Source organism: Monopterus albus, unplaced genomic scaffold (assembly GCF_001952655.1).
Source record: "Monopterus albus unplaced genomic scaffold, M_albus_1.0 scaffold221.1, whole genome shotgun sequence".
In the NCBI taxonomy this organism is placed as follows: Eukaryota; Metazoa; Chordata; class Actinopteri; order Synbranchiformes; family Synbranchidae; genus Monopterus; species Monopterus albus.
The window spans coordinates 503,303-528,625 of record NW_018128101.1 but is presented as its reverse complement, the minus strand read 5'-3'; the positions used below and the strand labels follow the sequence as shown (position 1 = coordinate 528,625).

At 40.7% G+C, this 25,323-nt stretch overlaps 1 protein-coding gene across 10 annotated transcripts in view; it reads right to left on the bottom strand.

The window, feature by feature from the left end:
- The window catches only part of LOC109971339 (disabled homolog 2-interacting protein), a 133,157-nt gene that overhangs the window by 89,488 nt on the left and 18,346 nt on the right, over positions 1-25,323 (bottom strand). For 2 of the 10 annotated variants that reach the window (XM_020619507.1, XM_020619508.1), the window contains exon 1: positions 6,731-7,070. The exons of 7 other annotated variants lie outside the window; for them this stretch is intronic. In XM_020619507.1, the coding sequence (XP_020475163.1) occupies positions 6,731-6,854 (124 nt within the window). In that variant the 5' untranslated portion in view covers positions 6,855-7,070. Of the gene's footprint in view, positions 1-6,730; positions 7,071-22,315; positions 22,429-25,323 lie in introns of those variants that run through there. One more of the 10 variants, XM_020619510.1, reaches the window with a different exon arrangement.

Below are 25,323 nucleotides of genomic sequence, written 5' to 3'. Positions count from 1 at the left end.
ATACACAAAATACAAACAAACTGTGCACCCAGTCATTAACACACAGCGCTACTAGTGGTCAAAGACTCCAGAGGGTGAGGTTAACTGCAGCTATCTAATGACTTTAATCTACACCAGAAGTCAGCGCATACAGAGCAATGCTTTGCACTGCTGTTTTTGGCCACTGGCTCTTAAGCAGCTAATTACTAACTCTGCCTGCTGCTTGGTGGTACCCACCGTAGAGTGCAGTTGGTTTCTAGAGCATTATCACTAAAACAGCTGCTTGTTGTGGCCAAACACAACACTGTGGCAGTGGGAACACTGTACAAATACAGCCTGTAAAACTCAAACAGTGAGTTAGAAAACACTGTAGAGCTGATGGGAACTGGGTGGGACATCGTAAGTGGGTTCATAACTACTGACAACTGTCAAATCTAGTCATTTCTCCTACTGTTAATATTTAAATACTAAAAGTGTGCATTTAAACACATTTTCAAAATGATTCAACCTGTGCTCATTTGACTAATGAACAGAGGAGTAGAGGATGCCGTTATCAACAGCAGCATGCTTTTTTCAAGAAGTCTATATCATGACAGCTGAAAAATAGCCTCCAAAGAGAAGACAGAATGCTTGGGTTTGACAGGAGGAAAACCAAAATTCAAACACATACACGCATATATACACTACACACATACAGTCTCTGTGGGCCAATGAAGTGTGCAGCAAGAAAAAAGAAAAGCTGTCAGGCTGTGTTTACTGTGTTCTCTCTACCCAGAGGACAATCTTCTGTAGCCCACCCTGCTTCTCATCCTCCTTCACAAATACATCACTTTTCTGTTTTTCCCCCCACAAGTACAAGAAGTAGAACTTATCTGGACTGGCTGCTAAAAACCCCCGCCTGCCTCCGGAACATAGACAGAATTAATGACCAATATGCCAGAAAGTTTTTCTGTCAAAAGCATAGCTCATTAGTGGTATATTTGACTCCCAGCTGGACGGTGATCCATGTAATGGAGGTCATAGCGGAGGCCCACCCACATAGGCTGCGGATTACAAGCACAGCTTTGAAATATCAAGCTACGACGTAGTCTAAAACATTGTGCTGTGTGATATAAACAAAAAAAAAAAAAAAAAGTGAAAATGGGAGGAGTGTGCACTGAAACAATGATGTTTTAAGACTGAATTGTGGGGATGGCGCTGGACTTTTGACCCTTGAGATGTGGTAATCTGTGCAGAGATGATGGGGTGATAAAGAGGTGTTGCTCCATCTCCTTGGAGCGGCTCTATGAACATGAGGGAGTAAAAGAGAATTATTTCAGCCCACAACAACCTCTGTTGCAGAAACAGTCAACAGTCACTTAACTTTCTGCCAACACTGAGCCATCTTCTTTAGATGACTGTGGGCTAGTAAAACAGAGATCACAGCAGCTTGAAGTCATGCTAAACTTCACCTTAAAATATAATGTGGAATCCGTCTCTTGACTCTGTGACACATACTCAATCAACAGTGTAAAAGTACAGACAAAGAAAGCACCAAGCAGCATGACAACCCTTAGCTGAATTAAGATGGATATTTTCTATAAACACAAAAATTCTACAGTCAACCATGTCCTGGTCATATCTACAGAGAGGGGCCCTGCTTCATGTTTAGTTTGGCACATGCATGCCTTTGTCTGCAGTGTGTTATGGGAAGGCAGAGGAGGAGGAGGAGGAGAGCAGGGTGCAGAAGAAGGAAGTTTGTGTTTGTGCAGAAGGCGACGCAGAAGCAACATTCCTGTAACTGCTGACTGAGATCGCACTAACTTCAATAACATCCACTTGCAGATACTCAGATATGAAGCAAACACTCTGTGCTGGTTTGGTGTCAGTTACAAATGATGTATGACAGCTCTTTAAAATACCTCCCCACCCCCAAGGGCCAGACAGACAAGCTCACTTTACTGGCAAAGTGGTAGTTATGCATATCATTTCTACATGCTAGTTGAGATCAGATCCTACGGACTGGAGCTGTGGATGTGTTTCTGCATTATACATTCTCATTCCTCATGTTTTCTCATTGCATAATGGGAATGTACTATATCCAGACCCTAGAAATCTAGCCACACATCTACCTGAACTGCTTTCATATCATTCTGTAAAGCACTAAAAGCTATATATTTTTTCCTATTTATTCTTTGTCAGACAAGGGTAACGAATGCTAAACAGTCCAAATGCATGTTAGAGAACCACACTATCATTACAACACAATTCATTTCCGAACCTTTCAGTGTAATCAGCTCTGTGTGCTCTTGTGAATATAATTATGCTTACTTGAACATGCTATCTGGTCTGTGTTGATGGTAGTTTTCAGGATGAGCTAAGGCAATAATATTCTATAGTTTCTCCCAGGCTCTGTCTTGTAATCTGAGTGGATTTCTTTGGATTAGGGGAATTAGTCAGCACCTGTTCCTCTGTTACTGGACTCTTATGGGTGCTGAGAAGCTGTGCGTCATCTCGGCCCACATCCATGATTCACCAGGCTGAGGGAAAGGAGCATGGATAAGGACACAGGCTCCAGAAGTGAGACTTAGATCAGAAAGTAATCACAGGGTTTAACAACAAGATGATGTGAAGAGTTGTGGCAGTTTTACTTCACTGCTTGACTACTATATTAACTGTCTCTGACCTTTGTCTCATGTCTGTGCTTCGTATGATATGATCTCAAAAGCAAACCGACTACATTTTCACACCTCACTGGATATTACAGGACTGACAAAGTAGAGTGGAAATAATCCTACTTACTGTCATTAATTCTACTGTTTTATCTTAACTGCTCTTCTGCCTCTTGGACTGATGATATATGCTGAAACCCAAGTGATCAAAGAATTAAGATCTGAACTTGGCACCACTTTGGTCTAAATGTCTTCTCTTCATCTTGCTAATGTTTAAAGTAGATAAACACTTTAAGGCACAAATCATAAATACAGGCCTGTTTACAGTCTCTCCATGTTTAGGTGTCAGTGTGACCTAGGCATTAGTCATGATCATTGTCCGTATTGTTCTTTCCACATTTCCCATCTGTTGGTCTCAGTTCACAGAACACACACACTCACACAGATGAAAATCTAGCTACTAAAGCATGACACAGTAGCACAGAGCAAAAGGGTTTCTCCATAATGACCCACTGAAAATATGATTATGTGCAGTAACTATCAGTGGTAACGCATCACTCAGTAGTTAAAACTCTCTTGCAAGCTGATGGCAACTCTTTCTTTGCTGTACTGATATTACACAGTTTCACACAGTTGCTACTTTGCTTCTGCTGGGCTGTGCATGGTTGGTGCTCTCACTGAAGGAGTCAGGGTAGAAACAAAACTGGAACAACTTCCTTTTTCAAACACTTGCTTTCTTAAGTGTAACAAACACATTTTCTTAAACTTATTGTAATGGATTGGTTTTATTTAAAATGGGCCTTCTATAGTCCTGCTGTAGGACACTATTCTTTTTCCAAATTTTTGCTTTGTAATTGTATTTCTCTGGTTCCTATCACCACTAAGCTTCCTCTGCTAAAGTTTCTTCCAGTATTTCTTCCTTTTCTTGTTTTTTTTTACTTTTGTTTGTGTAGTTCTACCTTGTTTTAAGATACTTTAACTGTTGTTGGTGTGGACCTGTAAAGCTGTTTAAGAGAATGTATGTGAAACTGAGATTTACAAAAGCTTAGACTTGGCCTGACCCGTCATCCTGAAGGTAGCTGCTAGCATCATCCTTCACATTTCATTTTAGTTTGATGTCTCATATCACTCTCGTTTTGGTCTGTTCAATATGAAGCTAAAGCCTCCCGCCAGTTAGCTTAGCATAGCATAAAGATGAGGCAGGGGGAAACAGCTAGTCTGGCTTTGTCAAAAAATAATCTTGCACATACAGTAACTCCTCATAAAACAACTGTCATCTATACACTGCGGTTTCATACAGTCCTTTTCATGTTTTTTTTTTTTTTTACAGATATCATGTATTTCTCAGCAAGAAAGTCAATAAGCATATTTTTTCAAAGTGTCAAATTATCCTTTAAATTTAAATTGCTAGAATACAAACAGACTTCATCTTAGGATAAGGAGTAGGAATGCTAAAACTGTGGTTAAATATAGGTTACATGGCTGAGATACAGTATCTTAGAGGTTTGGGAATGAATGTAATCTAGAAGGACACTGAGCTAAGTGTGTGTGATGTGTATTTACACTTTTTAAACACACTTGCCAGCTGGTGTCAACAGCAACAGACTAAGATCAATTGAAAGAAAAGAAGACCGGCAAGTTATTTCTGCCAGGAAAAACCCAGTGGGGCCTGGGTGATAAACCTAAATGAGAACAAACTCAAACTTTGCATAAACACACCTAAGGGCAGTCTGTCTGATACCATGCAAAAAAAAAATATGATGGCAAGCAACAACACCTCAGCCTAGCCAAGTACATGATCTGCCCACAGCAAATAAGAAAACTGAAACTTAACTTTGAGAAAACCATCCACTTCTTCAGACCTACTGTAGGTTTTCCACCAAAATATCTCTGAGGAGGTAGAAAAGTTTACTACTGCATAGCAAAGATAACCCTTATTATGCAAAGCCTGTGCCAATGTAGCCAAAAAAGACAAATGAACTCAGAAAAAAGACCTTATTCCAGCCACAGGACAATTCAGAACAAAGGGTTTGATTGCATCAAGAGTTTCAAAAACACACCAGCATAGTATAAGAATTCAGGTCAGACAACCCCCCTCGCTCTCTCTCCCCCTGCCACTCTCTCTTTGAGATAAACTGTAATTTTGTATGTACTGTATGTCACCAACCCTGGCAAAAGAAGGAAAAACAGATCCAGAGTGATCTGTGGGTGAACTGGACTGATACAAGATTTTCCATCCACAGACAATGACGTGTATGCACACGCGGAGAGAACAATAACACATGAGCTCATAAAAGTGCCACCTGATCTGTTCCAGCGACAGTGTAAATGCCCAGAAGGGTTACAGTAACTTCCTGAAGATAAACTCATATGTGTTCAGAGCTGTGGTGTTTTAAAAAAAAGTGTTGCTGAGCCACTTGAATGAGACCCATTTCAGCAATATCACACATCATTAACTGTAGCTCCGGGTACTTTACTGGAGAGTGCCTTTTTCATTTCAGTGAATTAGAAAAAATATACAAAGAGGGATGGATAATACAATAATGTTTTATCACTGTTTATCTCATTTTTTAATCACAATACTTATACAGATATATAGATAAATCTTTTTTGGAGGTTTGAGCCACAGAATGTTTGTTAGTGGCTAATAGTTAAATACCTGACAAATCCAAGTACCTCATGCTGAAAATCTTGTAAAATAACTATACCCATAAACAGTCCTGCTTGATTTGCAGCAAGTCACTGTGTTTAAATGTAAGTAACAAAGCTTCCTATTTCACCTGGCAACAACCAATTTCTTGTCTCTAATTGGCTTTTTACATTAGTGTACAAAGCCTTTAACCAACAATAACTGATTTTTGGCCGCAACCACATTTTCTAGTGGTCTGTTTCATCTGGGCTAAACCTCCTTCTTCCTGCACTGTGTGTCACTGTGTTCATGTGTAGCGTGTAAAGGGTTTTGTGAGGGGAGCCCGCGCTGAGCCAAAGATCAAGGCAAAGTGTGTTTGTGTGCGAGTCTCTTTGTACAAAAGCTCAGATGCATGCGAGCATGTGTGTTCTTTGGAGAACTGAGTGCTGCAGAGGGGAGACTTCAAAGTACTGCTTTCATCAGCTGGAGAAGTGAAAACATACAAACAGGTACCTATTCTGCCTTCCTCTGTCTTCTTAATCTAGTAAAGTACTCACAACGCAAGATACTTTATAAAGCAGGAAAGGTTTCGTTTCAGAGAAAGTGATCGAGATGTTTAGCCTGAACAATTTGTATCTAGAAAGTCTGCATCATATTTATAGCAAGGCAGCACAGACATGCAACAGTCTTTAACATACAGCAGTATCTTGCTTAGAAGCAGTTCGACTGGAAGAAAATCAATAGGCTGCAGATTTCAGAGCAGCTTCTTTTCTCTCAATTCAAGTAACTTCAGCTAAGCCTGGGGGTAGTTATATCACTATAACCTTCCAGTTCAAATACTTCCTCTGTCAGTACAGCCGTACTGAGAGGCAGAAAAGCAGCAAAGTGAAGAAACAGACTGCTTGAGGACATGGAGTAACAGAAAAAGTAGTAGTTATTTTGTACAGAAAACTAACTGACTTGAAGCATTTCTTGGTTGCTTCACACAGGAAGTATTTATAGGCAAAGAGCCTGAACAAGGTGGAACTCGGCAAGTTACTATAAAACTGAGCTGAGAACTGTCGAATACTGCTGGTGCTATTTGAGCAGCATCGCCTTGTGAATAGTGACAGCAAATTGTCATCTCACTTTGTTTATCATAAATACACACAGAAGCAAACACACACCCAACAGTGGAGCATAGGTGTGGTAAAAACTGTTCTCGTGAGCAATTAAACACAAAACTGCTTAGAGGGGAAGCCCATCTTCAAGGTTGTGCTGCGACACAAAATGGAACATACATATGCACTTGCTAATTAGAATCAGAAAACAATGACACTCAAAGTGATTACTGGCCATTTCTAGAGCTATGATATCTGTCTCCTCTGAGTTTCACCAGCTACAGCTACAGTACTACCAGGATGTGCATGCAAATGATGGCAATTAAAACTACTGCACGGTGAGCTTTTTTAGCAGTAGTAGTATTTATTACCCCTGCTGGCAGACGGTCTGGTGCGGCTGCGGGACCGGCTTCGCTGACGCTGTAGTCGGGACTTGCCCAGGAATCTGTAGTAATATGAGGGTCTTCCAGATCCCTTCCTACTGACCCCGGCCATTTTGCTAGATTCCACTTTGGAGCCCACCAACAACTAAATCTCTCAGCAGCACTGAAAACAAGTCCCCTGAATCTGGTATCAGTGCTGATAAACTCCTGTCAAACTTCACTTAAGAGTCCTCTGCCAGACACTTGCATCCACTTAAATTAAAGTCCTCGTGGATTGGCAGGATCAAATCCACTCCGCTGTGCAAGACTTTAGCATTAGAGAAAAATAAGAGTGAACCATCAAACATCCACTTCAGTTCAATAAGTGTGTCCTGTCCCACAAACTTAGACTTCTGCTCCACTTTTGAACACTCCCCCTCAGTCTCCCACAGCCACATCCCAGAGGCATGTGTCCGGAATAGTGTGCGACTGTGTATCCTGAATGACAGGAAAGCGGTTCCTGTTCCCAGTGCCAGTGTGAATTAAAGGAGTTTCACTGACAGTCAGAAAACAAATCCCTTTAATTCAGTAGAGGAGTCTCTTGTAACACAGTTATATACATCCAAAACAACTATCTTCAACTCCTGGGACTCTGTGGGAGTGTGTATAGCACACAAAGAGAGAGAGAGAGAGAGAGATGCCTGTGTAGTAGAGAACAACAGGAGAAAAGTTTGGCCAACATAGAAAACATGCACAGATAAGGGCAAGGTAATGAGACAGTTATCAGGAATCAGAATGTTTTCCTTCCCTCCATCAAATCTAATCTGTCACAGACTCACAGAAAACACATCCTCTGGTGCAATAAACAAGTCTAACTTATAAAAACCTCACTATTCCTCCTCTGCCAGTGACTCCTGATCCAGTCAAGTCATGTTCCTGGTTTTACAACTTAACCTCTTTAATTTGCATCTTTAGGCAAGAAAGACAGGGCAGTTAGTGACAGTCTATCAGAAACAGATGCTAACGGGTTATTAGGAGCCAATCAGAAAGTGCTCAGAAGGAGAGAGTCAGGCAGGACCATAGTCCACAACAAGACACACAGCATATACTGTATGTCTGCACTAGGCTTAAGCACAATGCCAGCTTTATCAGTGCCACAATGTCCTCATCCTAGTCCAACAGAACACCATTGTCCCATTAGCCAAAGCCGCTGGCAGTGTTAAATAACAGCATGTGTTTATAAACTGTAACTGAATTAAAACTAATACCAATGATAAAATGATGAACACAACCACATGCATCAATGAAGACCATGAGATATGGCTGAAAGCTCCAGAAGACGTTGTCAGTATCCTGCAGCTTCCATGATTTTTTTTTCTTTTTTACTTTGGGGGGGAAAAGGACCTAATTAAACCAAATTAGTGACTGAATGTCTGGTAGTAGACACAGTGTTCTGTTTGGAAAACAACAAACAGCTAGAAAACGATGCCACTACAGACAGATCTTTAAAACAGAAGAGGAAAAGGCACAAGTCACAGAGCTGAACATACTGTGACTGACAAGCGACTTTTGGGAAGTACAAAAGTAAAACAATGATGACATTACCAAATAAAAATGCTGTTACCTAAATGTGTATAGTCACAAACAACAGTCTGAGAAAAAAAAAGTGCAAATTTCTACCTCTCTGTAATCAAGATCTCCCACAGTCCCAGGATGAATGAACTGTCTGTTGATTATACCTAATCAAAGTTTTCCTCCCTTCTTGTACATTTCCTTCCCTCTATGGCTGCTCAACTGTTCTCTGCCATGCCGCCTGTTGCTAGTGACAGGACTGGGGACTATAACACTACATGCTGTGTGGGGTGTTTGTCATCACCTCAACCCATAAACTCCCAATGACAGAATGCAACAGTGCGTGTTCACGTCTTTATGTCTCTAATATAGGCTTGACTGTTACCCTGGTCCCACAGAAAGCATCTAGTGCAACCATTAGTACATATATAGCAATCCAGGGCAAGCTAGAGCCCCATGCCAGATCGCAGAGGGAATGTAAAGGCCTTCAGGCTTCACACTGCTGCTGCTGGGCCCATAAAATACCCGAAGACACTGTTATTCGTTCACACTCATGGAGAACCTACACACAGTGTGCCAAGGTTTAAAGACCTAGCTTGTTATGTCATATAAATACACACTAATTAAGGTTACAACTGAACTCCAATGGCTAACAGTGAATGCTATTCATACACACAAAGGAGACACATATGAGGCCACACAACTTTTTTTCTGTTGAGAATAGCTATCTACAATGAGTTCTTGTTAGACAAGCAGACCAGAGAACCAAGGTCAAGCAGAGTTTATGTGTTGCTGCTGGTCTCCCATTGCACAACAAAGACACCAGTGAGTAGTGAAAGGGTCAATAAAATGTCAAGTGAACCGGTAACGTACACCAAAGGCTTTTGTTTTAATGTGAACACCTGCTGTGAACGTCTGGAGTGTGGGATAGAACCCAAACCATCAATAATCCCCCTAACTGGTAGTGATAACAAACAAAGAAAAAAGTCTTTTGTCCTATTTTAATGAGATGTATATGGCTTAAAATGTGATCAAGTCAGAGATCATCTACAAATCAGATTTGGTTGAGGAAAAAGTAAACATTAGAATTCTAAAGCTCATTAGCTTGTTGGCTAGTTTCCATATGACCGCTGTGAGCAAAAACAAGTCGGAAAACAAGTGGGAATAATCTTTTTATTTTCTTGTAGTGCCATGAAGACTAAAACCAACAGTCAGCTGATTAATTAACACGTACTTTGTGTGTAGCCAAATCCTAAATGATGATGATGATGATGTCTGTCTCAAAAACCTCTATTCAAAAACTATTAAATGACATCATTACAGTAATGTTTATTTTAAGCTAATCTTACAAACTACCGCCTAAAAACCTAGCAGAAAACTAAAGAACCAAATGTGTACTTATTCATCCACCTCTGGAAGGAGTCCCCAACAAATGCAGAGTTTACTTTTGTCTGACAGATGTTTGTTAAAAAACGACAGTGCCCAGCTATTTTAAGAAACTGTAGCCTTTACAAAACCTGAAGCTATTGTGTCTGTAGCTCATCCTCAGTCTAGTTACACTCACAAAACAGCTCAACATCAATTAAAGAAACAAGTACATGTGTTTACAAACACAGTCAAATTAAAACGCAATGAGGAGCACATAGCAAAATTCCTTCTGACAATAGCAGACATACTGCTATAAATGAAAATGCCCCCAAACCTAGAAAGTTACTGAACCTGTTAGGCTCTAAAACACTGTTTAGAAATGCTGGTGAGGTGCACAGCTGAGAGGAACCAATTCCTCATTCAGGCCAAACAAAGGAGACACAAAGAGATGTATCGATTCTTAACATTGGTCACTCTATTGTCTCCACATGGATAGTGGGCTTCACACACACACACACACACGCACAACAGAGCAGCGTGTGATAAGAAATCAAGGATTGAAAGTCTAGTCAAACACTGTTTGTTTGGAAATGACTAAACATATTAGTATGGATTGCACACAGTGGAAAAACCAAAACTGATATATATACATGGCTGCTTGAATCCCCTTGGGCAGATAATAGCTCACCCTCTAAATACAACTTGGCTTTTTTATATACAAGTATTTATATAATAAAGTCATTACTGCTTCTCTCTTAAACGTGTCAGGCACAGAGAGCAGTCTTTATCTTTTCATCTCTCTCTTCCTGAAAAAAGGTGAACTATGTGTTACACAGAGATAGACAGGGCTGCAGCTAACAATTATTTTTCTTAGTACTTAATCTGCAAGTTATTTTCAATCATTCAGTCCATAAATGTACAAAATAAAAATCACTGATCCAATGCAGAGATGAGTATTTGACTAAGAAACTGAAAAAAATCAACTGGACTAGATTTCTAGGTCAAAGACATTTCACCTCTCTAGTCCAGTTGATTTTTTCTAAGTTTTTTCAGTTTACTATGACCTGGATGACTGAGAATCTGCACAGATGATTTGACTAAGAAGTAAGCCAAAGAAAAGCAGCGTGTCTTCACAAACAACAAGCTGGAAGAAAATGACTTCACTATTAACTGATGTAGTTCCAGGTGACTTCTTCTGATCTTCAACTAATGTGTAAATCAAATTGTTTCAGCTCTAGTTAAAGACTATTCATAATGTACCTGAGTCACTGACACAGGAACAGACCTATATTCTGTCACTGTGTCAACACTGACCCCTACTGGCTGACATGGTGAAGTACAACAGCACTCGGTCATTTCAAACTGTCTTGAAGATACTAGAAGGTTTTACCAAATACAGACACATAAAATGGACAGTGGGAACTGGATCAGCACACAGCAGAGCCAGTGATTACTGAAACATGTTATAGTACAATGTAAGAAAAACTAAAGAGCCAAAAAAAAATTGTCTAGAAGTCCAGGAGTTTTATTAACCCACAGCTTTGTTGTTGTGATTGGGCCTTGGTTATACAGCTACACAGTAAAAACGTTGATTTTTACATGATCTTATATGATATGTCACTGTGGCCCACTCTTCTGGCCCAGTCCTCAGTGTCCTGTCAGTACTGTCCAATCGTAATCTGATCTAACATTAGAAAGGTCAAAGAGATGCACACACAAATCAGCAACCCACCTCTATTAACAGACAGAATAACATGTCCCTTCGTCCACAAAGGTTTTCATTACAATTAAAGTGGAGCACTTCAGTAGATTAAGGGGACGTCCATAGACAGATACAGTACAGATACAATTTCCTCAAAACACACATACTGACATGAAATATTTGCACAAACACACACACATAAGTAGAAGAAATCTTGATTGTAAGATGTATGACATTCATACCATGTCTAGGCAATTACTGATGCCTGTGCTGTGTGGGTAACGTCTCAGGCCACAACTCCCATATCTCGAGTTCACCAATACAAAATACATTTCTCTCTGAACACAAAGTTTAATAATGCTAAAGTAGTCCTGCTGCTGCAGTATAATGACAGCCTGGTGCCATCTTTCCATGCCATCTTTTCTTCCTGCTCTTTTTCAAGCCTCCCACTCCCTCTTGGCCCCAGAGCAAAGGCCAAATTACAGAATGCCCTGTCCCAAGCAGAACTCATTATACAAGACTAGAGAGAGAAAGAGAACAGAAGAGTCTGTGTGACACTGCTGGCTAGAGAAAAAAAAATATGGAAGATTGGGGGGGGGGGGCGTCTCTTTTTTTTGCCATGATTAAAGAAATAAAGAGCACAAGTGTGAGTGAGGGAGGAAGAAACAAGAGAGGTCTCTCTAATGAAGCACCCACTTGAGATAAGCACAGAAAGACCTCTGGCAATGTTATTTTCAAATGTAATATCAAATGTGCCACAGAGGCACACCCACATGCAGGCAACTACTGTTCACAGTGTGTATTTTCTGTAGATGCACGCACACACACAAGCATTAGGTCTCACATTTCCACTGTCTTACCACCTAAGTAAAATAATTAACAGACTATATCATTATAAGAACATGAATCCGAACAAGTAGGTTCAGTGGTTACAGTGAGACATGGACAAAACAAGCTGCATGTTTGACACTTTACCCTGCACATTGCATGAGACTGTCACCTGTGCATGTATGGCCTGAAAACTATTCAAGTGTAGACAACATATTAAATATGAAATGGGCATACAGTAAACCTCCACTCTGTGATAACCCTATGCTGCATTTCCACGATCTGAAATGCAGTACTATGACCTTAGCAGCATCAGAGCATCAGATACTATGCAACTAACAAAAGGCTCACACGTTCAGGCCGACATCAATTTCTGGCAAATACATGACCATTACTTACTTGGTCACTCTCAGACTTATTCTGTATTAAAATAACACAGAACATACCATACCCAGCAGATCTGTATGAACTGAACTGTGTGCTACAATACACTTACTCACCACAGAAGCACCATCGCTTCAGGTAAGTGGTGAACAAAAGACAATATTCAAACCGATTAGCTCAAGCCCTACTGCACTAGTGGGTCTTGTTAAGAAAAAAAATCCTTTTCACAGCATGATACCAGACTGTTAGCGCCTTTAGTTTGAGTATAACTTGCTAGCTCAAAGCTCCTATAGTGTTATTTCATACCATGCTTATTTGCAGACCCCATGCCCCTTTTTTTTTTTTAAATCTTCCTCCTCCACTGGTTGATCATTTTTGTCGTATTAGACAACTATAACATTGTTTTATAATCGTTTCTTGTATCTGATCATTAGTCCAAAGTTCAAATACAGTATATTCACTTTACATCAACATAATACACATAAAAGCAGCAAATTCTCACATTTGACAAAGCGACATGATTTCAAAACTGACGGCCTGTTGAATTTGTCAACATTATTGTTATTTCAGCACTACTTCTGCTCTGTGTCGCTCATTTCACTCGCTGTTTAAAGTTTATCTACTTTATATTTCACCTGTGTCGTTTGGCATTCAGTGTGGACAGCAAAGTAAGAATTTCATTGTGCAGGGAAACACGTTTCCACACTGTGCATATGACAATAAACACTTTGAATCTTATGGATAGACACTGAGCAACAAAGTGCATGCACAGAATGAGGCCATGTGATACACACAACAAAGAGACAATGTCAGGATTACAGACTGAATAGTTCACATTCTGTTGTTGACATTTAAGCCAGTGCTTACAGAGGGAAATCTGTTCCGATCAATCCTCTGTAGGTCTAGCTTAACAAATAAGCACCCGGCTTGCAAACACACTGGGACCAGCAAAGCAGCACACATGGGAAAGGAACTACATCTGCAAACTCATCTGCACAGACAGACAGAATGAGAGACTCAGGGCATGAGCTCATGCACAAACACACACTGTCCACAGGTTTTCACTGTCCATCTCCTTTTAGTAAGCCTGTATTTATTTAATCAACATGGTAACTCCCCCTTTAAATCCCTGCTCAAACAGCACACTGTGGGAGAGGGATGGAAGGGGAGGCTTTTCAGAAACTTTCCACTGAGCCAAATCACCTCAATGGTCTCTTGTTACAATAATCAGTGCAGTTTTTTAGAAAAACAAAACTCACATCTGTTATCCTGAACAGTACAATAGTTTAAACTGCCTTCAGAACATAATGCACTTGAAACTTGATGCCCTAGTTTCAGCAGCATTAGGTCTTTTGACAACCAGTCCCGTTTAATGGAGCTTTGAGTGTGACTAATTATACAAGATGCTGAATTACTGTAAGTCCACATTCCTAATTTTAAGGCATCTGTACAGAACAACCTGCTAAACATTGTGGACAGACAGGGAGCTGACTTTATAGGTAACCAGACATGCAGAAGTGGGACTACAGTTCTTCAGTTATCATCCTCTTAGATCCGTCTTCAGCTTTTTATTGCTCTTTACTGTAACATTAACACATCTAATGAGAGGGGAAACTGACTTGATCATCATTAAATTGATCATTTAAGTACTTACATATCACATTTAAAAAGGTAATATGTGATCCTGTTTCCTGATTTAATCAATAATGTCTCATTTTCTTTAAGTTGGAATTCATGGATTTCAGTGGTAGGGTTCATGTTAAGGGTCACTTCTTCCCATTCAGTCACAGAGAGCCCATTGTCATACGAATGACTGGCACAAGCTGTTAAAGGGGCGTGTGAAAATTAAATGGTCCACAGCATGAAACTAAGTGTTGGTGACGAGACTGAGCCTGTCAGTTAATGGTACTGTAAATCCATCAACCACTGACCTTTGATGTGCAAACGTGCTGATCCTTAAATGAGGCCTCACCTGTGTGCACCAAACAAGCTCCCACTTTATTTCTCTAATTGTAGTGACTACGGTGAGTGAGTGCACAGCATAGATCGCCATGCATGAACACACATAAGCAAACATATAGAGCCTGGACCTTAAGAGAGCTGCTCTCCAAAGGCGGCAAACATACTGTGCAGTGCAGCGCACACACACACACACACACACACACACACACACACACACACACACAGTGAGTCACGTGAAAAAGCTGGTTTTCTGCGACAATGTGAATGTTACTGTTTAAACAGTTCCCGTTCTTTACTTTGATTGTTAACCTAATAAATCCCTTCACAGCTGCTGCACAACAAAAGACTTCCATAAGCATTTACTAGTTTATTTTTGGTGTCATCCGACTTTCATACACTCACTGAGACACCACAACAGTTTTGGCAAGAGAATGAATTATATTCCCTGAAATGTTGCACAGATTTACCGAGAAGCAGAAACAGGAAGTGGTGACTTAGTTGCCACTCATGCCTACCAAGACACAATACCTTTTTGAATCATAAAGGTTGGTCTCTATGTTTAGCTGCTTGTTGTATAGTAGTCCAGTCCAGTTCAAGCAACTGCATGACCATGTTTCATCTGTCAAACAAAGTAGCAGTAACAGCAACTTTCAAAAAGGAACAAGTTAATTGGAAGGACAAAAAGGTGTTTATTTCAATTTGGGAAAATCTCATCTAGGTGAGCAACACCTTTTCAAATTCCTGGAAAGAGAATTGGGAGGGAGCCTTCTGATCTCAATTATTTTCAGCACAAAACACCACAGGTAAATGGAAATCTGCCAGCAGGGCTATACCAACACCAGTGTTCTCAAACAAGAAGCAAAAAAAAAACAGACCAAAACAGACACTTAAAGTGAATTTGTTTGCTACTGAGCATGGCCTGTAAGTGTAATCATCTCTCTGATCGGCAACACTTTAACTAGCATGGGAATCCACATCTGAGCTATAAACAGCAATCTCGCACCCTGTCTCTTCAACACACATGCACATCACACTGTCTGTGTGTTTGTGTGCATGTCTGTGTCCTTGCATAGATGAAAGTGTAGCTGTCAGGGAGACCAAAGGGAGGAAACAGGCAGATTTGGCGTTCTATATTTTTAATGGCTTCATTCACTTCACTTCACTTTAGTACTGTAGTTTTCACTCACAGTGGTAAAGCCACAATCAAAAACAGGTATCCCTCCACCTCTAAGTGTGTGTGTGTCCATGTGCATTTATACAGCATGTCTGCATGGATGTAGCTATTCAGAGAGATTGAGGGCAGGGCACAGGAGGAGTACGACTATCTGGGACAGTGTAGTCTACAAAGGGTTTACACAGACACAGAGAAGAAACTCATCAGTATTTTAATGTTGCACTAAAATCAGGTATTACACTTTTAACTAATCCCCTTTTAAACTGTCTTACATCTATATAATTGCATAAAGAAGCCAAGGGGAAAAACATCAACTGTTGTACAATTAGCGATTTTGTTTTATTGAACTGTGTGAGTATGTGTGTCTGTGAAGGGTCTAATGAGGAGGCGGGGAGGTATGTGACAGGAAGTGAGATACACTGGAGGGAAGGGGGAACCTCTGGGAGTGCAGTTCATTTTCCTGTCTTTCCTGTTTTCTGTTTCGTCTCGGGCACATTAGGCCACCAACGTACATCTTCAGTATACATTCTCTCACACCCAAGGTCCAGTATGTGTGTACACACTGTACGCTACTGGTCAGAACTTTTAGAACATCTCAGTCTTTCTAGTTTTATGTAGTTTAATTCAACAGCTGAACACACCTGTGGCATTATTGCTCCAACTGAGATCATATAGTGTTTGGACAAATGTGTTGCACGTGTAGGTTGCTTTGCTTTCCCTCTTCGTCTGGAAACTCTGGACACTGTGCTGCCATTCCACCCTTTGAAGCCTGCCGTTCTTTTCTTCTACACAGTCTGGCGGTGGATTTTGGGTCATTATCCTGCTGCAGGATGAAACCCTCAAAAGGTGCGACTTCCTTTGTCAGCTGGCTTTTTTCAGTAATGCTTCACAGGGTGTAGTCACACAGTCACACTGCCTTTGTACATGCAGATAAAATGTGTTTTGAGTAATCAACAAAATTTGGAACACCTTTAGGAATTGTTTGAATCAGTTTTCAAACAAACATTCATTTACCTAAACTGCTGCAGAAAAGACAGAACTTACTTGATCCCCTACTTTGTAACCATTTAAGGTCATTCACTGGACCTGTACTGCATAAATGTCAATAACAAAAGAAAAAATGGGAGCGTTCTTAAATGGTTGACCAGTAGTGTGTGTGTGATAAACCGTGACAGTAAGTCATCACAGAGGGTGTTACAAAAGTCTAATGAATGCACTCACCTGTGCGTATAAATAAATAAATAAAATCATCCATGAGGGAAAAATCTGGTTACCACAATGTACGGGAAATGAACTTATGAAAATGTAACCGTGTCTTATGTGCCCAGTCAGTAAACAGTCTCTCTGAGAAAGTAGCATGTGTCTTTTTGTCGATTTGAATAATGAGGAACATCTGCTGATCCCCGGACCAGTTACCATAGAAACAATAAAAGTCTTGTGATAACTGACCGATGAAGAAACGTCTGTGGGTTGATTAAATGTACTCAAAGAAATGACAAATCAGGCTTTCATGTCACTGAACGGGCAGCCATTTCCATTTATGTTGTTTACATTCGTCTCTTTCTCCCATGTCTGCATGTAAATTATAAACGGTGAAGTGTGATGTGTTTTGTTTGCTTCAAGAAGTTATTACTTCATCGCTCAGTGAAAACTCTGCAGTGAACCTTTACTGTGCCATCAACCTTGAATGAATATTTAGAAAGTTTGCTATTTGTCTTGTGGCATCTTTGAAAGCTCCATGATGCAAGATACGTTAACTGGACTTTAATCTGCAGATCAAGAAACTTTTCATCTATGAGGTCTCATAAATTAGAGAACAATCAAAAGGTGCACTTAGGCAGCAACAGAACTATAGCATCGTAACTGAAAAACTGTGCAGTGCGACAGACCATATAAATATGTAGTCCATGCTGCATTTTTTTCAGGGGTCAACACCTCGAGCTGTCACTTTAGAAACCTGCATACTGCATTACAGAAGGACTTGGCATGCAAATGGTGTGTGCTCTTTTCTGTTCTCCAGTTTCATTTTGTTTTGACAGCCAGGGGCCTGGTTCACTGATGGGCTTTTGTTTCCACAGACTTTACTAGTTACCAGTCTGTTTGGAACTCTCTGATGAAAGCCTGTTTATTTGTACATCAATGTCAAGGCAGATTCGAAAAGGCGGCTCAGAAAAACATAAAAGCAAGAATCCCAACAGCAGTAATTCCTCATTTGGACTGCTGTGGTCCATCTCCTTCCAGAATATTGCAGGTATCCCATTAAAAACTCACTGAGGTTTATTAAAACTTGGGCCTGCTTTTTGTCATCTTAGCCATTATTCCTTTCAGTAACAACACTGAACTCGTCAAACTAACTGCTGAGATTCAGGGACACAACCACATGTAAACAGAAGTCAATCACAGTGAGGAACACAAGCAGTTAGACTGCTGGAGAGTTTGAAAACCCAGGGCAGTCAAACATGTTTGGACAAGAAAATAAAGGCGAATAGTAAAATTATTACCCACTTGTGAGCATCCAGACAGTTTACAGACTGACTTCCTAGTTTAGGTTTGACCAGGCACATGTAGTTGACAGTACACAACGTTTCCATGTAAAACCAAAGACTGTTGCTGACTTTTTACATGCACTCATGTCTGTTTTACCTTCAAATAAAATGGTTTATGTAGTCTGGCTAAACTGGTGCCTTGTTTACAGCTATCTAGCTCATGTTCCTTGCCATGTTAGACTTTGATACACAGCTCCCATATAAAAAACTTAGTGAGTATAAAGTTACCATAACTGATAAATGGTCAAAACTACAAAATAAGATCCAAGTTCAAAATTGCCTTATTTTCTGCTTGTGTGTGTAAAACTCAGCCACAAGTCACACAAACATCCAGACGTGCTGCTCCATCCATACAACAAGGCTTTTATCAGACATGTACAAAAACACAGAATCACATCTATACACAACACAAATACAACATTGTCTAGGCAAATAAATGCACATAATCTCAGAAAACACCTCATCAATAACACTGACGCAGTAATAGGCAGCAGCTCTATCCGACTGTAAAGCCCACGTGATGCGGGATTGGTTATAAATGTGTTTAAATGTTACCACATTACCATGTCATCATTAGTTTGGTGACAACATTATACAAATTCCCCTTCATGCTCCAGCTGTTTACTGTGTCAGCTCTTGTTTCTAACCTGGACACTGAACCACCAGCAAAACTGAATTTGGATTTATTTAGCTCAGGTTTAATATGTGAATTTAAATAAGACTCTGTTTAAGCCAACAAGAGGAGGGAGACAGAGTAGTGATGATTTAATACACTTTTAAAAGGAAAAATATCAAAGCTTCAGCATTGGAACAACTCCTGGGACATTAATGAAAGCTGCCATAGTAACTGTACTGGGATATGAGAGCATTTTCTGACTCACAGCTTGAAGTGCTATATTCAAATACAACAAATTTGGATGGAATATATCAAACAAAGATTCTCTGATGTGAAACCGGATCATTAAATGTCAACAACCAAATCCAAAAATGCTTGGTTCTCACAGTTGGAGACAGACACTAGACAGCGTTCTCTGTTAGCAGATACTGATTTTACCAAGTCTAACCATAGTCGTAGCATCTTAAATGTGCAGAAAACACAGCAGCATCTGTGTCGTGATGGCGGCACACAGCATGCATGCTGACACTGCAGTATGCCTAGTAGTCAAATTCTAAACCTACATGAATGCAATCAGCCTAGTGAGCCCGTACTGTACATCTGTTTCCTTGCCAGCTTCAGTCAAGGACATGCATGTGAAATGGCTCAGTCAGGGATGAGGTGACACATCTGATGAGAGGGGCCACACAATTCAATTATTAACAACTACATATGGAATCCAGCTGGATGTATAATGAGGGTCAATATATGAACATATTATTATCTTATATTACGAGAAGTATGCAACAGCCTACGCACTGAAGCCGTGTTCCTCCACCCATGTGTGCAAGAGATACACTTGAGATACACAAAGAATTAAGTCTAAATTCATGTACTCGGTACTTTATTTCCATAACACAAAACAGACAACGAAATGGCTAACTGATTCTGATCCTAATGCGCAACAAGTGCCAGTGCAAAGGCTACAGCTGCACTCACATGCCCAGACATGAAGCCTGAACACAATTGGGACACACACTAAACAGATCATGTTTCTCACATATGATCATACACAGTGCATGTCTACAGATATACAGAAAGTACCCGCCAGACAAGTAACTCTACAGTATGCCAACAAACACCCTTTAAGCCCTTCTACTCCCCCAACCAAACGTCCACAAACGATGAAACCACCCCCAGTATACTGCTGTCAAACATATCAAAATCCCTTCTGTTGTCTGTGATTTATGACTCTAATTACATAGCTGTTTTTCAGAGAGCTGGAGTGGCAGGGAGAAAGGGAAGCTAGAAAGAGAGGGGCAAATGTGGCTGAGTGCTACGAAAGTCTGTAATCCACAGTAAAGTGTTTGCGAAAGGAGACACTGGACTGCATGAGAACTGAAAGATATTATAAATACAGACAACTGATACACACACATACAGTGTGTGACAGAAATAAATATCACTATTAAATGAACTAAATCAGAAAAAGTCCATGTTCGTTTCTCCTGATGGCTGTTGAAATGTGTACACACTTGATTACAATTTCTACAGAGCAGTTAAAGGTTTTGTGTTTAGGCATTTCTACACTCGTATGAGTAAACTTTTGATCAAATCATAGCCTCTATCATCAATTCCCATTCAGAGAAAAATGCAGCCGGAGTGTGAACTGTGATTTCACAATTATCAAAAAATATTTAAACAAGTACAATCAAGACAAGGGGGGGTTCATCTCAAGTCTCTTCTGAACTGTGCTGTTGCGTATTTTTCTTTTCAGTGAGACAGTTTCACAATACCTCTGTTGGCTGGTCTTCAATGCACAGTAGAGATTTAATTAAACAGATCACAGCCTGCACTCAACACTACATCACCATGTTGAAAAAGGTCGGATGTTCCAGGTAACAAACCTCTTGTTGCTGTGTTTATCCAACAGTGCTGAGCAAGTGCATTTCACACCAGAGATTTACAAGGAGTGGGAGAGGGAGATACAGTAGCACAGAAATGTGAGTAATACTGGGATGCTATTACCTCTTTAGCCGTTGTGCCAGCAGTTTACCACAGCAGTCAATCACCAGCTAATCACCATCTGTAAGGAACTCTTCCACTTTCAGTGCTAAGGAACACTTAATCAGCTGCCACAGCCTTGGCCACCAGAAATGATGAGTGAGGGACAAGACTCGGTGGTAAGTTATATCAAGTTTGTATTGTAGTCATTTACCATAAATTGCTTTCATCACAACTGAATTATGGTCTGTAGAAAAAAAGCAAAAAGTAGGAGAAGTTACAGAAGCACTGACGGGCATTTTTCCCCAAGTCCTGACAAACTATTCACTCATTAATAACAAAACAACAGGAATCCAGCTCATTGGTCACCTCTATCCTCTATGTCCCTTTTTACTCTTATGATCTACTCTGATCCATGGCTGGTCTGACCTTCAGAATGCCATTCCAGCAGTCAGTCCATAATTCCCGCTCAGTGCTCCCAGTATTCCCTTTTCTCCGGCTGTTCTGAGTCCACTTCCTTCCCCACAGCTGCTGGCTGGTTGGGCTTGCTCTAAGAATAGGACAACAATACTCGCCCCATGGCTGGACACACAGCCCTTCACTACTTCGGCAAAAAAAAAAACAAAAAAAAAAACGCTCACTTCAGATGGAATCTGGATAATTTAAAGTGTTTTGCAGCTTGACAAAGGTTTTCTATCACAGATAAATAGATTTATACCAAAAAAAAAGCTTAATTAACATCAGTAGTGCAGCATGTAATAGAATGCACCAGGTAAACACATGTTGGTGGAGGAATGATGAGGCTGCACATACTATCTGTGGTAGAGCACAGAGATGACTGTAATCATGCAGGAGGTCATAAACGAAGACTACACACAGCTAAAGTAGCTAAACACTACCTTGTAGCACAGAGTGTTGGAATGAGACTACCCCTTTAGTGTGCAGGCACACACACACACACACACACACACACACAGGACAGGTTTTGAAGAAATGTCACAGAAGTTACATGGTTCTGTCAGCGGTGCCATCGCAAGCTGCACAAACACTAAAGAAAGGGAGGCATTATTCAGTCTGCAGATACAGAGCTGGAGTCTTTTCCCCCTCATCTTCTGCCGTCCCACTTGCATAAGCCTCCACTGAGAATCACATGCTGCAGCTCTTTGTGCCTGTGAGCCTGACATTTCTTCAACAACTCACTGGTTTCTTCCATTAAAATACAGTGCGCTTCACAGTCTACCCGGTGTCTTTCTCTGACAGATCAGTGTGATAATGTTGCTTCCCTGGCACGTGAAAAGCTTCCCTCTACACCTCCTCCCCTCTCCTTCAACCCCCCTCCGCCATTCCACCAAGAAAGCAATCCCACAGACAAGTTTGCAAAATATGCAACTCAGGCACCCTTTTCCTCTCACAGGACTGCTAGCCGGTGAAAGGGAAAAAGTGGAATGCTAGTACTCACCTCAGACAAGGTCGCACTGCCACAGGGAAAGCAACAGGAATATCATCCTCAACCCGGACAGAAAACCAAGAGCAACAAGTAGTAACTCCAGAGATTTCTCCTCCCTTCTTTCACACTCCTGCTTCCTTGCTCTGTTTCTGCCTCTGCTTTGCACTCATTACAACTGCAGTAGTTGCAGTGGACTGACTGAGTGTGTGTGTGTGTGTGTGTGTGTATGGTCCTGAGGACTCCTGCAGGGTTACTGACTCTTAGCAGTGTTTAGGTCCTCCCCCTTCTCAGGCTCACAGAGAGAGAGAAAAAACTCACCCACACACACCAACAGGGTGCAGGAGCGACGTTTTATCGCTTTCTCTCTTGCTCCGTCTCTTCAAAAATCTAAAACTCCCTGTTCTACAGCCCTGTTCATATGAGAAAGTAAATGAGACAGAGATACTGTGCACACTCATGGACAGGGGATACCATCATGCCTCAGCACCCAAGGCTGGGAGGAGGAAGAGGAGTGGGGGGAGGGGTGGAGTTTAGATCTCAGAGGGCTAAATTCCTACCTCATATCCAACCAATCAGAGGCCTTGTTGCGACTGACCAAAAACCGCGGGGCCAGACCGGGCCCCACTACCACACTCCAGCTTTAAAGCATTAGAAGTCTTTGTGCACTTAGTCTACATTCTACATTAGTGCTGTGGATGATCACTACATGATGTTTTTATCTTAGGTAATAGTGTTTACTGTGCTATACAACTAATATTTCAATATTAAACAGGCACTAAAAATACTTAGATTCTTACAATGGCAGAAAAAAAGAAAATGATATGTATAGGTGCTACACAATAACATACAGTATTCTAAACACTACATATGACATTTAAAGCACAAGTTACTCAGCAGGCTGCAAATGACAGAAAGCAGCCAATGTTGACTTTTAAAGAACAAACTCTCACCTGTTGTTTCTGTTCTCTGGGAGATAGCTTATCTGCATGTTCAACTGCAAGTTTCCTCCATGTTTAGGCAAAAGACAAAAGTCACCACCCAAATCTATACAGGTATGTTACAGCAGGAAGTACTATAGCTATGTTGGGATGTCTGGTCTCTTCCCACATCCCTCCCTCTTCCCTGACAAAGAAGAGTCCTCTCATGTTTCTGCTCCTGTCCTTGACCAACCATTTGTCAGGCAAAGCATTTGCCCACAGAAGTGACAGCAGATCTCCGCTCCAAATCTACAACACAATAAAATGTGCAGAAAGTGAAGACATTCTGAAACTACTTCCCTTTATTGGCTTAACAGACCACTTCATTCTTTAATGGACAAGTTTGTGTTTATGGTAAACAGATTTCCACTGGCTGATTTTACAGAAAACTGTGGAAATAAGATATTACCTTTATTAAGCAACTTTTTCCATCTATAAATAAACCAATTATAGCTAAGACAACAGAGCATTAAGAAAGCCAGCAGGTTAGGATAAACCAATGACAGACAGCATCCCTCCAGTCCACATTTATAGCAGTTGAGTCCTGAAACAACCCTGTTTCCATTTTGGAAGCCTTTCCAGTAAACGTGAAATGATACAAGTCGCCCTGGTGCAGAGGCAGCCTGCGACACTAGTGAGGACGGGATAAACGAGTTCAATCCATTATTTTCATAAGTTTCCTGCTTCTGAGGAATTCAGCACAGCTATAAAACTCTTCAGTTAAACATCTTATTGTGAGTTAGTCTTTGTTTATTGTGCACCATGACTTTTTGGGATTGATCATTTCCAAATTTACAAATTCCACAAATCACACAGACTGGGATCAGAAAAAAACACAGGGAATGAAGTGAGAGTAAAAATGAATAAAAAAGACAGAAACCCAAAGGCTCAAGTGCCATAGTGAGCGATTACTTTGGTATGTGGGCTATAGAGTTACACAGGGACAAAACATGGAGCGGTGAAGTCCACCCCTATTCACAGCTCCGACACGCCTCTCCTTTTATCTTCACCTCTGTTTGTCTCAGTTTCGGACTCAGTAATCCTTCACCCCCTGTCACTATGTTGATTTTCCTGAGTCAAACAGTGTGTGTGTGTTTATGTCGTGAAAAGTTTAGAACACACTTACTGAAGAATAACCTTGCGTGGATTTTTGTGTTATGAGCATGTGAGCAACAGGTTCTTGCAAGTAAAAAGCTGCAACAAGAACAGATTTTTTAAATGATCTCCCTCCAGAAACAACAGATATGTTACTGCTGAAACTGTAACAGTAGAGAACAGCACATGCTTAAGAGAGGTGATGAAGAAACTCCAGAGCAGCATACTGTACCCATGGCTGGGGAAGCATACAGAACAGCGTGTCAGTGTGACAAAAGATCAATGATAAACAGTCTAATGTGTATCTATCCTAATGATCTGCCTTAAGAAAAATACATTTGTCCTGAGGCACAACTTCATGCTTAAACAAAATGATACTACTCCACCGAAAGCTGAGTCAGAGAAGAATTAACACAAAAACAGGAACACTACATCCAGTCAAATGAGGGTCTGGCTTGTGATCTGTCTCATTCACACGTGGCAGAAAAAGAAAGTGTATTTCTTTTTTTTTAAATTGCAACACAATAACACATTTACAGGACAAAGGACATAACATAGAAGATGAGACAACAGACATTAACAAAAAAGATAAAGGGATTATTAAATTAAGTTGTGAGTGAAAGTGTGTAGTGTGGGTGTATCCAACTCTATGCAGACTGATATTCAGTACATATTAAAGAAAAATAAAACGTAACCAAATAAATTAAGGGGGGAGTTAAATCAATAAAGCAACAGGAGTGTACTGGTGATGGCACCGCCCCGAAGCACCAGCACGAGGTGCGGCCATCACCTGGGGAGCTCTGGAGCAGCTCAGCAGCTGTCAGACCCTGAGGAGGGAGCCTGTCTAAGAAGGCGTCAGCAGTCCAGTAATGCTATATGCAGGTAAGGGAAAGGAAACCGTGTATTTCAGCTGTAGGACGAGTTGGACATGGGACAGTTAGGAATGCC